The sequence below is a fragment of the Silene latifolia genome, unplaced genomic scaffold (assembly GCF_048544455.1).
Source record: "Silene latifolia isolate original U9 population unplaced genomic scaffold, ASM4854445v1 scaffold_119, whole genome shotgun sequence".
NCBI lineage: Eukaryota > Viridiplantae > Streptophyta > Magnoliopsida > Caryophyllales > Caryophyllaceae > Silene > Silene latifolia.
Window position 1 is genome coordinate 425,138 of NW_027413127.1, and position 16,539 is coordinate 441,676.

The 16,539-nt window shown below is 35.8% G+C and overlaps 3 protein-coding genes across 3 annotated transcripts; 2 read left to right on the plus strand and 1 right to left on the minus strand.

Moving 5' to 3' along the window:
* The first annotated feature begins 920 nt into the window (after positions 1–920).
* LOC141637492 (putative NAD(P)H dehydrogenase (quinone) FQR1-like 3) lies at positions 921–2,761 on the plus strand. The gene is made up of 4 exons (XM_074446959.1): positions 921–1,041; positions 1,481–1,574; positions 1,911–2,176; positions 2,322–2,761. Exons 1-4 carry the CDS (start codon positions 1,016–1,018, stop codon positions 2,545–2,547), a joined length of 612 nt encoding a protein of 203 aa, XP_074303060.1. The 5' UTR covers positions 921–1,015; the 3' UTR covers positions 2,548–2,761.
* Positions 2,762–3,396: 635 nt separating this feature from the next.
* LOC141637494 (dehydrodolichyl diphosphate synthase 2-like) lies at positions 3,397–6,127 on the minus strand. The gene is made up of 3 exons (XM_074446961.1): positions 5,636–6,127; positions 4,846–4,913; positions 3,397–3,873 (listed from the first exon to the last, which is right to left on the minus strand). The coding sequence occupies exons 1-3, from the start codon at positions 6,047–6,049 to the stop codon at positions 3,399–3,401; spliced, it is 957 nt and encodes a 318-aa protein (XP_074303062.1). The 5' UTR covers positions 6,050–6,127; the 3' UTR covers positions 3,397–3,398.
* Positions 6,128–10,678: 4,551 nt separating this feature from the next.
* LOC141637558 (protein DAMAGED DNA-BINDING 2-like) lies at positions 10,679–16,340 on the plus strand. The gene is made up of 11 exons (XM_074447057.1): positions 10,679–10,935; positions 11,442–11,532; positions 12,762–12,889; positions 13,065–13,187; positions 13,291–13,379; positions 13,513–13,633; positions 13,744–13,835; positions 14,667–14,796; positions 14,884–15,132; positions 15,219–15,415; positions 15,844–16,340. The coding sequence occupies exons 1-11, from the start codon at positions 10,717–10,719 to the stop codon at positions 16,052–16,054; spliced, it is 1,650 nt and encodes a 549-aa protein (XP_074303158.1). The 5' UTR covers positions 10,679–10,716; the 3' UTR covers positions 16,055–16,340.
* Positions 16,341–16,539: the final 199 nt, after the last annotated feature.

A 16,539-nucleotide genomic window follows, 5' to 3' on the forward strand; every position in this document is an offset into this window, starting at 1 on the left:
AGGCTATTTTTATTTTCGATCTTGTACTGTTTCTAGACATGTTTGGCTGTCGTCGGCTCTTGGCATTAATTCTGTAGCTAATCCTGCTGTTTCGTTGCAACGCTGGATTGCTGACTTTATTACCTATTTTCACAGGATCACGGATTCTGCAGATAAGTGCCTTCTTCGCTTCCTATGTATTATTAAGGCCATTTGGATGACTCGCAACTCGGTAGTTTTTGACAATTGCAGTGTCAATCCGCTTCAGATTTTAAATCTCTCTGACTACCTTCTTGCATCTCATTCTCAGCTGACTGTACTTTGGTCTTCGTTTTCTGCAGCTACCTCCAAACTGTCTTTACCGAGATTAGACTGTGCCTTGCCTGTCTCTGCGGTGACTTACTTTATTCCTGTATGCAGGGCAACTCGTCGGGATCATTACATCATCTCTTCTTGGGATACGCTCTCTGGCACTCATGTTGTTCAACATGTGCGTGCACCCACGGTTTTTGCAGCATCAACACAAGGTCTACTTCGCTCTATGTATAGAGCTCACTCAGCTTCGCAACCTTCTGTTGCTTTCAAAGTTACTTCAAAAAAATTAACTTCTGTTCTGGCCTCATCAAAGTCAGTACCAATCGAATTGCGCCACTTTTTGAGCACAATTCGTAGTTTCCTTCGTCTGTATGTTCACTGGTCAGTTAGCTTGGCAACTGGCTGAATTTATATGTACTTTGTATGCACTGTTTTTACGTTATAAATGAAGTTCATTATTGTCTCAAAAAAAAAAAAAAAAAAAAAAAAAAAGTCCCAAAACTAGATCAATCATAGACTTGTCCTCTTCTCTATGTCACAACTCACAATTTGTTTAGATTAACACGCATCTCATGTTAAAGGTATGTAGATAGATGTACGTACCTTCTAACAAATGAAATTAATAATAAAATAATAATAATAATAATAAAATAATAAAATAGGATCACCACAAAAATCAATTGTTATTGCAACATTATTGCAGTCTTACACACCTCAAACAATGTCTTCCGTTAAAGTCTACATAGTGTAAGCTTCTTGTAAGTTGTATGCATCCAGTGACGAGAATGAAAATTGCGTCGAGAAATTGTATTAATGAAATCCTTGAAAATTGAAGATTGGTAGATATTTGCATGGGATCGGAGTAAAATATGGATTACTCTTTAGTTCTGAATTATGATTGAGAATAGCTCACTAAAGTTGGTACACTGGGTTTCATTTTATGTGAAATACCCGTCATTTAATGCAGTTCTCGATGCAATTTTCATCTCAGTCATTCAGAAACATCATTTTTAATTTGTGTTGCTAATACAAAGGTTAAGTATGCTTATTGGGTTATGTAAAATTAACGCGAATAGTGGTCCGTTTGTTCTAATCATTTATTTACCTTTTAATTTTTTTTTTAGTGAGCAGTAATTAACGATAAATAAATGACTGAGACGGAGTGAGTAAACCCGTGTTTATGCAGGTATTACTCTTTACATGGGCATGTTGAAACTATGGCTCGTGAAGTGTATAGAGGAGCTAGTTCTGTTGAAGGTGTTGAACCATCTTTGTGGCTGGTATTTTTTTTTCATAATTTCAATTAATTTATTTTTCCCTTTTTTTTTTTTTTTTTTTTTTTTGTAGTTCTTTCTCCGTTTGGTCCAATTCACTACATTTTGACCAAATATGCGAGGAGAAATTTGAAAAATCCCCGATTAATACTCCCATTGAAAAATGAAAATTTCGATAATTTTAGTTGATTTTTTTTTTTAAAATTTAGTTCATCTTATGGCATTACCTGTTCGTCTCTGCTGAGATTTTTGCCCTCTTAACGGCAAATCCTGGCTCCGCCAGACCGCCACGGTTGGTAAAGCACAGATGGATATGTGAATGTGATGATTTTTCTGAAACAGATTCCTGAGACATTACCAGAAAGTGTACTGCACAAAATGAAAGCACCTGAAAAACCAACTGATGTTGCAGAAATTAAGGCAGAACAACTAGTAGAGGCAGATGGGTTTCTATTCGGGTTTCCGTCTCGATTTGGGATGATGCCTGCTCAATTTCTAGCCTTCTTTGCATCCACTGATAAGATATGTTCTTCTCAGTCACTGGCTGGTAAACCTGCAGGAATCTTCTGGAGTACCGGCTTCTATGGAGGCGGCCAGGAGAATTCCGCGTAAGTTCCTCTACTGTTCCAATGCAATGCATTTGTTTTCGGAAAAAGATTAAAACTTTCTGAAATTTATTATACGGAAACAATCTGAATAGATTTACATGTAAGACCGTCTCATATAAGTTTTTTGATGGCTTGGATTGAACAGCTTTACCGCTATAACACAGTTGGCTCACCACGGAATGCTATATGTTCCGCTAGGATATACCTTTGGCGAAAGAATGTTTAAAATGGACGAGGTGAAAGGTGGATCTTCATACGGAGCTGGTACATTTGCAGGAGATGGTTCGCGACAACCAAGTGAACTGGAACTTGAGCTAGCATTTTACCAAGGCAAATATCTAGCTGAAGTTACAAAGAAGCTCAAGACCTAAGAAACCAAAAACTTTCACCATATTCGAAAAATGACTACATAAAGTTCAGTAATCAGTAATAAAGAATACAGTATCAATTTGTGTATATGCAGTTTGAACTTTGAAAGGTGTTGTATTGTTCCTGACACCGTCTTGTCGAAATTTAAAGGCTCTTGCTCCCTTACTGTAAATCACATAGAAATGATGTTGCTGGGTTTGTGCCTTGATTCTGTTAGTCGCCACTTCGAATGACTATGCGGGGGTCTCGCTGACTGGTTAGCGAGTCTGGGTCCAGGGGCGAAGCGCCCTGGTTCAATGGTTCAAGGGTTCGGGGACGCAACGTGATCCCCGATGGGTTTCGGGGGCAACGCCCCCAAACCTAAACGGTAGTCGTATCTGTTATCGGGCTAGGATCTGTCTTGGGCCTTATTAGGTCATTCTGTAGTAGGTCTTAGAGAGTATTATATAAACTATAAACTCTCTAAGCCTCTCCCAAGTAGTCATGCTTATCATACCGTCTGAATCTGTAATCTGAAAAACTCCTCACATATCAATAAAACTCTCTCCCTTCTGCCCGGTGGATCTTTTTTTTTTTCTTTTCGAGTGAACATCCAATGGATCTATGTACAACATTCCAGGGTCCAGGGACACTGGAAAACATTCTTTTTGCATATTTTATCTAAATTTCACGCTAAGAAAATAAATTTATAACTTTAATGTATAAATAGTTTTTAATATTAATCAGGGCCCCGGAAAGAAATTTTCCTGGATCCGCCACTGAAACTTGTATAAATGTATTGTATATACATAAGAATGTAACTATGGTATAGGTTAGATACAACATCTCAAGCAAAACTCCGTAATTTCCATGTCTAATCACTTGATTTACCGTCTTCAACCTGAAAATCACGACCACCATACCGTCTACTCCTCTGTTGAAACGAAGACAATGCCTCGACAAACTCATCCTGGCCGAAATCAGGCCAAAGCGCGCGTACAAAAAAAAGTTCAGTATAAGCCAGTTGCCATAACAGGAAGTTACTAACTCTAAGCTCACCACTTGTTCTTATAAGCAAATCAGGGTAAGGGTACTCTGTACAGTTGGTCTCGAGTTCTTGTTCGATTAATTCCTCGTCAATTTCTTCGACTTTTACAAGACCATCTTTCGCCTTTTGTGCTATGTTTCTGCAGGCTTGGATAATGTCGTATTTTCCGCTGTAACTTACTGCTACGATTAATTGTAGTCTTGTGTTGTTCTTTGTTGTTTCTTCTGCTTCTGATATTAATTTCTGTAAGGATGTAGGAAGTTTCGACGAGTCTCCGATTATTGATATCCGAATTCCTTCCCTGTTTAACCATTAAACGATTATTACGAGACATTTTGCTTTATTCCATCGTATTTTGACAATGCAAGGTTGAAATAATTGCGGAATATTAGGGAAAACATTTCTATTAGACTATTAGTCGAGTGTCGCTTATCGACAAAGGACTAATGACGACGATACTGGCCGAATCATGAAAATGTATCACAAAATAGTCGATTTCGACCCTTTCAGACTCGACCGTCTTCTAGAAATTTCATATTTTGACAATGATGGATAAAAAATTTGAGGATTTAAGAATTTTGAGAGGATAAAGTTAATTGGAAAATGAAATATTATGCAACATACAAATGGGATTTTGTCTTACACTTGTAAAATTCAGTTGGTCTCCCTTAATACAGTCATATCCGTAAAACGGGTGAAATACTTTCTTATAAGCCACATAGGTATATGTAGCTAGGACAAGAATGTGTCATTTCTTAAACGTTATGTTTTTTTTGTTTCATCTATCTACTTGACACGTTTTATTGTTTAAGGCGAATATATCTGTCTTAAACAAGAATTTGTGGATAAAATCTAATGTTATAGAACAGTCCACATTACAATTTGACATGTAGAAGCAAGAAAATGACATAATAGCTTAGGAAGATTTAATATGATGAGCATTTTTATTTGTCTACGTAACTTGAGCTAAAACCAAATAAAAACTAACCAGAAAAAATTCCTGAATTATACATCTAAGGATTATATTGAAGGTGAACCTTGATAGTTATGTTCGAATATTCCGTAATGGCATCGAATTTATCCATTAGTTTTACATTTTATGTCGATAATCCGTATATATTTACATAAATTAAGGGTAAATACTCTCTAAGAAAAGTTGACATCAGTCGATTTGTTGGTCGCGTAACTTTGGCTAATTACGTTAGTATACTCGAAATACGTATTGCACAGTAAATGTCGAGAAAAAAGATATAGAAAATTACGGAGTATATACCTTTTAAAGTTTTCTATTTCGGATTTAATTCCTTTCTCGAATAAGCTCATTAGAAATTCGACCTCCACCTGCACTTGTAATCAAAGCCAAGAAGCTCGTTAATAACTACCACATATAATCAGGTAAACAAAATGGTCTCTCAGTAACTTAATGAGTAACAGATATCTCACAATTAATAACTAGCTTCAAAATACGGGATATAGCCACTAATTCTACGGCAAAGATTAACCTATAATAATCCCAATAATATTAGTAACATGTAACACAAACATATTAAAAATTGACTCGTTCTTATATGTCTGACGTAAACGTTTATTAATAATTCGAAGTAAATTGGATGGTATAGAAATAAAATAAGGGCAAATGATAGCTTAATTTTGAGAATTTCCTTCGTCAAATGTAAAACCGTTGCATGCATATATACAAAAGAGTGTTATCGTAAATATCATTAAGTGAATCATATAATAAAATACGTAAAATATAATCATTGTCCAAGTACTCATTATTTAAGTTTTTGCGAAAGACAACAACTTGTGTAAGGCCGTTTTACAATAACATAACCGTAAAGCCGCCGAAAACAACATCTGGTTTACATAACTACCTTTATAAAACTAGTCACTAAACTTTTTAATGTGCCTATCTTGGTAACTGAAAGACGGTTTTACAGAAGATATTGTAAAAGTAGTCACTGAGCATTAATATGAACGATGATTTTAAATAAGTTATTGTAAAACCGCCTTACACCAGACATTTTATCGCGAAAAACGAAAAGACGGGAAAAAAGACAAACCTTAGGACGAACCCAATTATCATAAGAAAAGGCAAAAACAGTAAGAACCTTAATACCCCATCTACAACACAACTCAACCAACTTCCTTAACGACCTCACCCCTGCTTCATGCCCTGCTCCTCCAGGCAAACCTCGTTGCCGGGCCCACCTCACATTCCCATCCATTATCACCGCCACGTGGCGTGGCATCGCGTCTCGTTGTAGCCCTTCTGGCAACTCCTCCTCCTGCTCCTGCTCCTCCACCGCCACGGCCCCTGCGTTTGTGGTGGCTAGAGGAAGTTTTTGGGATAGTCTTGGGTGTGGGGCCGGGTGAGCCGGGTTTATTTGTATGTAGAGTGGGGTTGTGGACCGGGTTTTGAGGGTGGATTTTGGGTGAGGGAAAGGTGTGGTGTGGGAGAGTTGTAAGGTGAACATTATCGAAACGTTTTTTTTTTTTGGGTGTGGAGAAGTTTCTAATTTTGGGAGGTTAGTTTGGTTTTGGAGAAAGTTAGTTAGGTTTGCCGCCATTTAAAGCTCTTTTTATAGTGCTAATAAATAAAAAAAGGAAAATGATAAATACACTCACCGGGTTGTATTTAAGTATTTAATACCCTTCTAAATTTGGTATTAATTTAGAAATTAGAGAAGAAATTACACATGAAAATGCAATTAATGCTGTTATTAAGTATTTATTTCCTTTTTTAGTTGCTTAAATACAACCCAATAGGTTGATTGGGTTGTATTTATCATTTTCCATAAAAAAATTAATACAAAAATGTTATTTAGTTGGTCTTCTGTGAGGCGGTTTTACACGATCACTGTGTCAAATAGATCACTGTAGTGGTTAAAAGAAAAAAAAACTCTTAAATAATGGTTACAGAAAACTCATTTTACACAAGTTATCGTGTAAAACAACTCAAAATATGTGAATTTTATTTACGATCGACTTATACCATTTTAAGTTGTGAGTTTAAGACGCGGCGAAGGGATTATACACTGTTGTCGACGATGGACACCCCGATTTACACCAAAAAAAAAGATGCTTTTAAGTAAGACTACCTTAAAATATCTAAGTTACAATTGTATTACGTTATGATTAGGGTCGTTAATAGGTCTTTTGAGCGTCCTGCTAGTTAAAATCGAGCCCATAATCATATCGATGCACAAGGCAATTGAGTATTTACAATTGTATTTTTGAAAATTTACAAAAGTTCAAGTTATTACCTATCTCAAACCTGTTTCTCTAAGGCATGTACATTAAATTTGACTCATATTTATTCCAAACCTATATTTAATATGAACTGTTATCGTGTATACATTCTATGAACATATTATTAGATTGTATATGTAGGGCTCCAATTTCTTTAAAAAAAACTAATGGTAACACAACAAATAAAATAAATTAGTTTCTTAATTATTGATTAAACAAGGACTTGTTAAATTATGATGGGACTCAATTTTCAAAGGTTATATCTAATTTGTCCAATCAAAGGAGGCATCCTTTAGTAATTCACCATTAGTATACTGCCACGTGGAGTATTATAATAGAATGAAAGCCACGTCTTCCAAAATGCTCATAAGTTGGTGCTAAGAAAGCATTGTTGATTGAAAATTTAGTTTGTTGCAAGCTTGAATGTATGGTTATCTTGGAGTGTGATTTTTATAATTTTATCCTATTTAGTTATTAATTGAGGTTGATAAAATTTTAGGAGAGATTATTCAAATAAATTGAATTTTAATTGAAATGGATAGAAAGTGATTTAATTTGATGTGAATGTAAAAGGAATTTAGATCAAATACTCCGTAATTCATTCTAAATTAGGACAAACATGCATTGGTTAGAGCCTACGGATATGAATATATACTAAGACGATTTTCTACAAGTGTCGATATTAGCTATTGTACATAATATGATTATACTTCTTTTATCTTAATCATTTGTTTGCCTTTTTAATTCTTTGTGAACAGTATTGTAATCAAAGGAAAAAATGGATAGTTCACTTCAACTTGTGAAAATTTCATCATAAATGATACTCCGTATATGAAAAGTAACTCTTTGATTCATAAGTATTCGGTTCTTTCATTTTTGTAAATGTTGAAGTGATAGATTATAATCAAATAGGTTATTTAAGCTGTTTTGTTGGGCAGGTTATTTAAGCTGTTTTGTTGGGCAAGTTTTGAGTTCATCGAACTTAATTTAAACCATCATAAGTACTCATAAGTTCTAATATTATGTTAGAATTATATATTAATCCGGTTAAAGTATCCAGAGGAAAAATATTCCACGACACAAATTCAACCGGGTTAAGACGGATGTATTGTGGATAATAGGTCCCAGGTATGAATCACCCTTCTCCGCTATTGTAATGCGACTATGTGCACGTTTCGTGAGACAATTAAAAAAAAAAAAAAAAAAAAAAAATCAACCGGGTTCCATTGAAAAGTTTTAGAATAAAACTTCCCCCTTTAGGATGAAACCATTCTAGACTAGGTAGAGTATAGTAGCTCTCATATGATTCTCGATTTCTCTCTACTTTACATTAAGCAATAATAAAATTGTTGCTTAATGTAAAGTAGAGAGAATCAAAGCGTTGCAATGACAACGAATTGAGAGGTCCCGGGTTCGACTCCCTACACGGGAGTGCTGCGGTTACCTGTCATCCTAAAGGATGTCTTACATGGCACACGTGGTTTGCAGGGTATTGCATGTGCCCGGAGGGATTCAACCCCTCGTCAGCAAAAAAAATAAAAATAAATAATAATAAAAAATAAATAATAAAATTGTTTTACAAAATACTTTTCTAAAGCTTGTTCTCACACTAAAGTTCATTCATGTCTATTCCAAACTTACACTTAATAATACGACCTGTCAACGTATATTCTATGAACATGTTTCAATTGTATATTTAGGGATCCAATTTCAAAAAGAAAAAAAACCTAATTAATGGTAACATAACAAATTAAGAAAAGTTTTCTTTTGACTAAAACAAGGACTTGTTAAATTATGATGGACAAAATTTTCGATGGTAGTTTCTAATTCTAATTTGTCCAAATTAAAGGAGGAATCCTTTAGTAATTCACACCATTAGTATACTGTCATGAGGAGTTTTTAAATAGAGTGAAAGTCACCTAAGTATTGTTTATTGAAAATTTAGTTTGTTGCAAGTTTGGAATGTGTGATTATTTTTGGAGTGATTATATAATTTAGGGAAATAATAAATACAACTCAATGGGTTGTATTTAAGGAATTAAATGAGAAAAAAATTTAATATATACATTAATTGCATTGATTTATGTATAATTTAGTTTTGACTTCCCAAATTAAACACAAATATAGAAGATATAAAATGTTTAAATACAACTTATTACCTCACACTATAATTTATCCTATTTTTTTTTTTTTTTTTTTTGAGAGAAAAGATCAATTCATTAATAGAACGTCATACGACACTTACAAAGAATAATAATAATCGAAAACAAATGTAATGGAAACCAAAGAAAAATAATTTTCTTATAAACTAGGGATCTCAAAACAGCATCTGACAATTGGGCTCGTCATATTATCGCTATCTTCATGTAGCTTTTGAGGGGATCATTCGTTTGATTTATGAGATAAAATTTACCTCTGACTGGTTCTAAAGATCGTTGACAAATTACTTTTACCCTTTGAAAGAACACGCTGCAAACCATCAACGAAGTACTCTTGACTATATTACTGATGAAACTAACCCCACGAATAAATGGAAAAACCCTGAAATAAGGGACGGAAAAACGATTCTCACCAAAAGGGAGACTTTTATTGAATAGAAAATAGATATGCATATTATTGATTGAAATTTGAAATAATTTCGGGGCTTACCATCGATCGATTGATAATCGATGAAGCCCCTTGTATAATACGGAGTATGATGGAGGCTAGGGTTTTTAGAGAGAGTTTCTTGAGAGAGAATAGATGATATAATCCTATTTTGCTATTAAATGAGGTTGATAAAATTTTGATTATCTGAGGTTGATTAAATGCTCAAAAAATTGAATGAAGAATAAAGAATTGGCTTAAATTGAAATGGATAGAAAGTGATTTAGTTTGATGTGAACATAAGAAGAATTTGGGGATCAATGCAAGATTAAAGCAAACAAATAACTCATTCTACTATTCTATATTAGGTCATACATGCATCAACTAGAGGCTACAGATATAAAATATATACTTGCATCGACTAGAGCCTACATCAACACTGGACATTTTACTGCTGAGTTTTTTCGGGGCGGGTCATTTTCAGTTTAATAGAATTCGACTCCGGTTAATTTGAGTTCGGGTAATTCTCAAGTCGATTATTATCAAGTTATTTAGAGTCAAAGATAAATTCCCAATATCAAACATTTAAGTCATATAGGATCGGATCATTCGAATTCGAATTCGAATCATGTTTAAGTCCTCGGGTCAATTGAATGAATTATTCAAGATGGGTCAATTTTGCCAACAAAGTGTCTTGCCTGTAACGGGCTAATCCCGTTACAAGCTGAAGACCTCTCATAAAAAGGGAGAGGGGACAAGGTGGGACACCTCCCATGTGCTCCCCCCACTCACCTCTCATGGGTATTTTGTGAGAGGAAATGAAATTTTGTGACAGATATCACCGTCTTCAATGAAATTTTGTGTTTTGCCAAACCTACCCATTAGTGGCTCAACTCTCAATTACAATGCATAACAAAAGCACGCTAAAAACGACGTCGTTCGATCGCAACACTAGGGCGCCGTACAAACTACAAACCCCACTGGTAGTTGTAAATGTATACGGCAATCAGAAAGCCACGTAATCTCCCGCCAATTCAACCTCAAAAATCCCCAAAATACCCCTCACATAACCGCCCAAACTCACCCAACACAAAAGGGTAAAACAGTCAACTCACCACAACGGCAAAACTTCACAGTTCCCAAAGCAAAGGCGGTACACATTCCCTCAAATTAACCCCAACACTCCTTCACTGCCCCCTCCCATTTTTAACCAATCCGATTCAAAAAAAGTGTGCCGACTAATGTAAAACCGTCTCACACAAGACTAATTTACATATTCAGTGTGTTGGAAAGTGAATTGACCAAAATGCCTCCGAGAACAAGAAGGGCAGTTTCGCCAAAATTCATAATTGAAGAAGAAGACGATGAAGATCCTCAACAAAGCTCTTCAGATGATGAAGAATTAGTAGAAGATGAATTTGAAGAAGAAATTGTTAATGAAAAAGAAGAAGAAGAAGAGATTGTTGAAGAAATTAAGAAAAAGGAGAAAAAACCAATTACAATTTCACTTGCAAATGTTTGTAAAGTATGTTCCTTTTTGAATTAATACTTTGTCGTTTCATTTAATTGTTTACGTTTTTCAAAATACGCGTATTTTTAGTTAGGGGTTTAGTGGCGGAACTAGAGGGCTAGCTGGGGCGCTCAAAAAGTTTGAAGCTTTTTAGTTTAATTGTACACCCGTTGTCGCAATTATTTGTCTACCTTTGATTAAATTACCCCGCTTATAGAATAAAAAAGGTAAATAAATGAGTATGAAAGTTTCAATTTTTATTTTCTAGTTTACATTATTGCATTACTAATTTGATGGGAGAAGATTTTTGTTGGGTAACTATATATTATTGTCGTCCCAATTATTTGTCTGCCTTTGATTAAATTACCACGCTTATAGAATAAAAAAGGTAAATAAATGATTGAAGCGGAGGTAGTGCAAAAGTTTCAATTTTTTTTTTTTTAGTTTACGTTATTGTATTACTAATTTGCTTGTTGAAAAATTTGTTGGGGTAACTATAAATTCTGGTTTCGTCACTGTAGGTGTGTAAGAAGCGGGGACATCAAGCGGGATTTCAAGGGGCTACTTACATTGATTGTCCTATGAAACCTTGTTTCCTATGTAAATTGCCCGGTATGTTTTGTTTTTGGATTTCTCAACTTTATCAGTGTGTTATAGCATCACATTTTGGAAGTTGTGATTGGTACATAGTTATGTAATTCGTAGTCTTATAGTTTGTTCAGCAGGAGCCATTTCTAATGCACCCAAAGTCAATTATTTAGTTCTATATTAGGATGGGTTGAAGCAAAATGGCTGACTAAACTGATCAAGCTTCTTTTGATGTGGATTAGTAATTATTCGATGCAATTCTTGACGTAAATTTTGTTTTGGGGCATGTAGAAACGATTTCTATGTGCTGTTAAGATAGGATTAAGGCTGTCTAGTATTTGACCCCTTACATTAGTATTTGTGGAAGTGCTTGAAGCATTGGAGGTAAGGTTGTGGTTGTATCACTCGTTCTGTAGGAGCTAATTGATTGCGAGGATCATTATGGGCATGAACGACTTGACTTATTGGTGGAATGGGATAAATTTTATTAATTGGTAAGCTAGTGACTTATAGAAGTGAATGATGATGTTGCAAACTATTGTTGCCTTTTATATTCTGATCACGGTCATCAAGCCATCAAGGGTCTGAATTTTGACGGAAGTTGATTTATGTGGTTATGAGTATAAGGATGAGAGTACATATATAGAGTATATATATGCTGTGGTGCTAGGTGAGATCTTTATCAGACGTGTTAAATTTGTGGTCTAGTTGCAATTAAGGGCGATCACATTTCGGTTATAGAATATGTACTCACTTTAAGAGATCCTCCCTTCATATCATAAAAAGATTGCAGTTTCATCTTTGTTTTTGCGCAAATAGATCATCCCTATCGTCATTATTCCGTTTAAATTGGGGCTCATAATGCCACTGTCACTGTGGACTATTCCAGAGTTTTCCTGGTTGAAATGACATGGGTTTTTTCTGTAATGCATCCAATGTCCATGGAAGAGGAATGACTTTCTCTAGCCAAATCATCACCCTTTAATCACGATTTTCCTACTAGGTTATTAACCTTTTTGTACTGTTACAATGGTACTAGTCTAAAATTTGATTTGTCTTATGCACGTTGCTTTGCTATATGATACGGCATGCAATGCTTTTTTTTTTTTTTTTTTTTTTTTTTTTTTTTTTTTTTTTCCCTTTCCTACTTTCAATTCGTTGGAAGTTCTTTTTGGTATTCGAAAGAGATTTTGTGGTCAGTACAACACTAATGTCTCTGATATGACTCGTAACTATCGGTTCTGGTGACGAAGGCCATACAACAATGTTTTGTCCTCATCGAGTTGCTATGGAGCATGGTGTTATTCCAGCACCTCGAAGAAGCACTCAACATTCAGTGAATTATATCTTTGAACGCCAGCTAAGACCCCATGTTCCTGCTGTAAGTCGACCAACCTCTTTTATGTCTTCTTTGGTGGGACATTTCGGTTTTGTTGTAAAGTGTTTTAGTGGACTTACAATTAGTTCAGTGACTTCAGTGTGCAATTGTCTTTGCATTTAATCCTTACCTAGCCTGATCATCTGTTTATCTTACTTTTCCCTTGGTTTCAACTTAGATTAAGCCAGAATACCTGATCCCTGATCAAGTGACCTGTGGCGTTATCAGATATCATAGTAGACGAGTGACTTGTCTGGAGTTTCATCCCACAAATAACAATATTCTTTTATCCGGGGATAAGGTTGTACTCATTTGCTGCTTCATTTGAAAATTATTTGTTTGGTTAGCATGGTTGGTATCTAAATATCTTGATTTGGCTATGCTTCCCCCCTTTATTTTCTCAGAAAGGACAACTTGGAGTTTGGGATTTTGATAAGGTATCTGAGAAGACTGTTTATGGGAATATTCACTCTTGCCTACTCAACAGTATGAGGTAAGATTTTTAGTCCGTCTGGCTAAATTTCGCTTCTATATTTTGGAGGCTGAAACTAGAGGACTCCTATTTGTCGGATTCCAGATGAACTGTTTTGGAGTGAAATATCTGACAGTAATTTTTCGTCAATCAGGTTTAGCACCGTTAATGATGGAGCTGTTTTTGGTGCATCATCTGATGGAACTGCTAGTTATACTGACTTAGAGACTGGTATTTCTGAGTCATTGATGGACCTCAATCCTGATGGCTGGCAGGTTTATACTTTATAATAATTTTACCCTCTGACGAGCTCTTATCCTGTGTTCTTGGTTGGCAGGCTTGAGTGGTATTGATTCGTTAACAGGTACTCTATGTTGTTATGTAGGGGCCAAACAAGTGGAAGATGCTGTATGGACTGGATATTCACTCAGAGAAAGGGCTAATTCTGGTTTCAGATAACTTTGGCTTTCTGTACATGTAAGTATGCTTAGCAGTTCAGTTGGACGAGGACAGCACGCCAATAATGCATCTATGGTTAATGAGCAATCTTGTCATTGATTGTTTGAACTTTGAAGTATATCTGATTGAGGAACCTTTTCGGGATTTCCTTCCTGTTATCTTGTGAGAATCTCATATGGCCGCTCTAATCATGAATATGTAGTGATATTCTGCTCTCTTAAAGGGCAATGATAATGCTATTATCACTTTCACTAATATCACAAAATCACACTCTAGTGGGAGTTTGTTGACTTAGAAAACGTGCTGTTGAGTCCTCTGCAGCGGGCTTATAGAAATAGGTGCATGAGACCGACCCACAAGCAAGTGAAGTTCCATCCTACTACCAATTGGTGATAGGAGGAGTAGTCCACTTACTGATAAGCTACTCCCTTCACTATTTTTCTACCGATGTGGGACAATGCCTCACACACATATTGAAACCTCAACACATGCCTTCTTAAATATGGATACCCTTATGCAGGTTGCCTTGTTTTTGGCTTGTCATATTCATTGTGGACAAAGTTTTGCGGAAATCTGCTTAAAGCTTAATGCTGAGCTGACTATTATATTTTTGGTGTAAACCATTTAGTGTAGTCAGCATTCGCGCTGGATAAGACCACAAGTGCAAGACTAATTTTAGTCTACAGAAAAGAAATAGGAAGGGTAATTTTAGTTTAAACTGCTTTTCGAATGCATGATTTGTTTGCAGTAACGTGAAATGGGAAGAATGGTTTTAGTGTTCTTTGCATATCTTTCACATAAACTTGAATAAACAGATCTGTATTGATTGATATTCAACCATACCCCTAGGTTGGATGCACGTACCAAGAAACAAGTAGGCGAGGCTATCTTGATTCACAAAAAGGGTAGTAAGGTTGTTGGACTGCACTGTAATCCTGTCCAACCAGATGTTCTCCTGAGCTGTGGGAACGATCACTATGTAATCTTTTTTTCTCTATTTTCTGTTTTGGTTTTTCCCATCTTTCAGCGTATTTGGGTTAGATATTAATCTTGTTGCTTTCTACAGGCTCGTTTATGGGATATACGGCGGTTGGAAGCCGGGTCTTCATTTGCTGATCTTGCACATCGCCGTGTAGTGAATTCTGCGTATTTTTCCCCACATACAGGGAGCAAAATTCTAACTACTGCACAAGATAATCGTATTCGTGTTTGGGACTCAATCTATGGCAATATGGAGTCACCAAGCCGAGAAATTGTACACAGCCATGATTTCAACCGACATTTAACTGGTTTTCGGGCTGAATGGGATCCAAAGGTTTACCTTTTTAAGAATTAAAATTGCATTCATCGTCCAATCTAGCATTTATAGGAGATCTTAAAACTCTCTTTTCATCTGCGCAGGATACCACAGAATCTCTGGCTGTCATTGGACGGTACATCAGTGAGAATTACAATGGCATTGCGCTCCATCCCATTGATTTTATAGATGTCAGCACAGGGCAGTTAGTTGCTGAGGTGCTTGACCCTAATATCACAACTATCACTCCTGTGAATAAGTTGCATCCTAAAGATGATGTTTTGGCATCTGGTAGTTCAAGGTGAGTTCTCTCCCTACTTTCTGTTTTAAGCTGTAACAAGTGTGAGATATCATTTTTGGTAAGAAAAAGAAATGAAAATAAACCAAAAGGGTGTTAGGTTTTACTATTTACAATTAACTGTCATTTTGGTATTCTTAGTTGTTATATACTTATGTGTGTGTGTGCGCGCGCGTGTGTAATAAAACAAAATCACTAGCTATACTGTCCGTGTTTGTTATTTTGTCAAGTAAAAGTCGTCGATAGTTGATATGGGTCATTTGGAAACAGTTTATTTCTGGCGACAAACGAGAGTACGAGTATGTACATTCGACCCCTTTTCCTTCCATGGACGTGGGCCTTTGAGGCTCTCCGATATTATTGTTTTATTGATCTTGTCATGTATTTTGAAAAGAGCAGTTTGTGAATCATTTCATTGGTGTTATTTTCAGGTCTCTGTTCATATGGAGGCCTAAGGATAAATCGGAGGCTGTGCAGAGTGATGAAAGGAGAACAATTATTACGTGTGGAAAGGGCGACAAAAAATCAAAAAAGAAGTTTGGGGGTGACAGTGATGATTCTGAAGACGAATCCTTCAGTGCTAAAAAGGGAAAGATGTCGAAGACAAAATCTGTTGCTTCCATAAAAACGAAAACTCGATGATCTATACATAAATGTGATGTACGGTGTAGTTAATAGTTGCGTTTTTGGGTTAAAGAGAAGTTGAGGTTAGAAGGGTAGGCCTACCGTAGCACACTTTTTGTTAGGATAAGCGGTAGAGGCTGGTGCTGTTAACATTGTAACTAATGCACTTGAACATAAGTTTACAACTTTTCCTTGATGGATATTGCCTTGTTCTTTGTTGGGTCACTTAAGCATTTTTTACTGTTAATATTTTGTAACTTTCACCAGACCATCGTGCCTCGCTATAGCCGAGAGCATTGGATGCAATGAGCTTAGGTTTTTAAGGTACGAGCCACGCTTTTTCAGTGGTCCTTGTGCTTTTTCTGTTCATATTGGTTTCTGTCTGATTTCTTCAGTATCGGAGAAGAGTGGGCGTTGAAGAGAGACAAGGTGAAATTACAGGAATCTACAAAAATCGCGCGCTATTGCTTATTTCTGGGTATGTATTTCAATTATAGTACAGT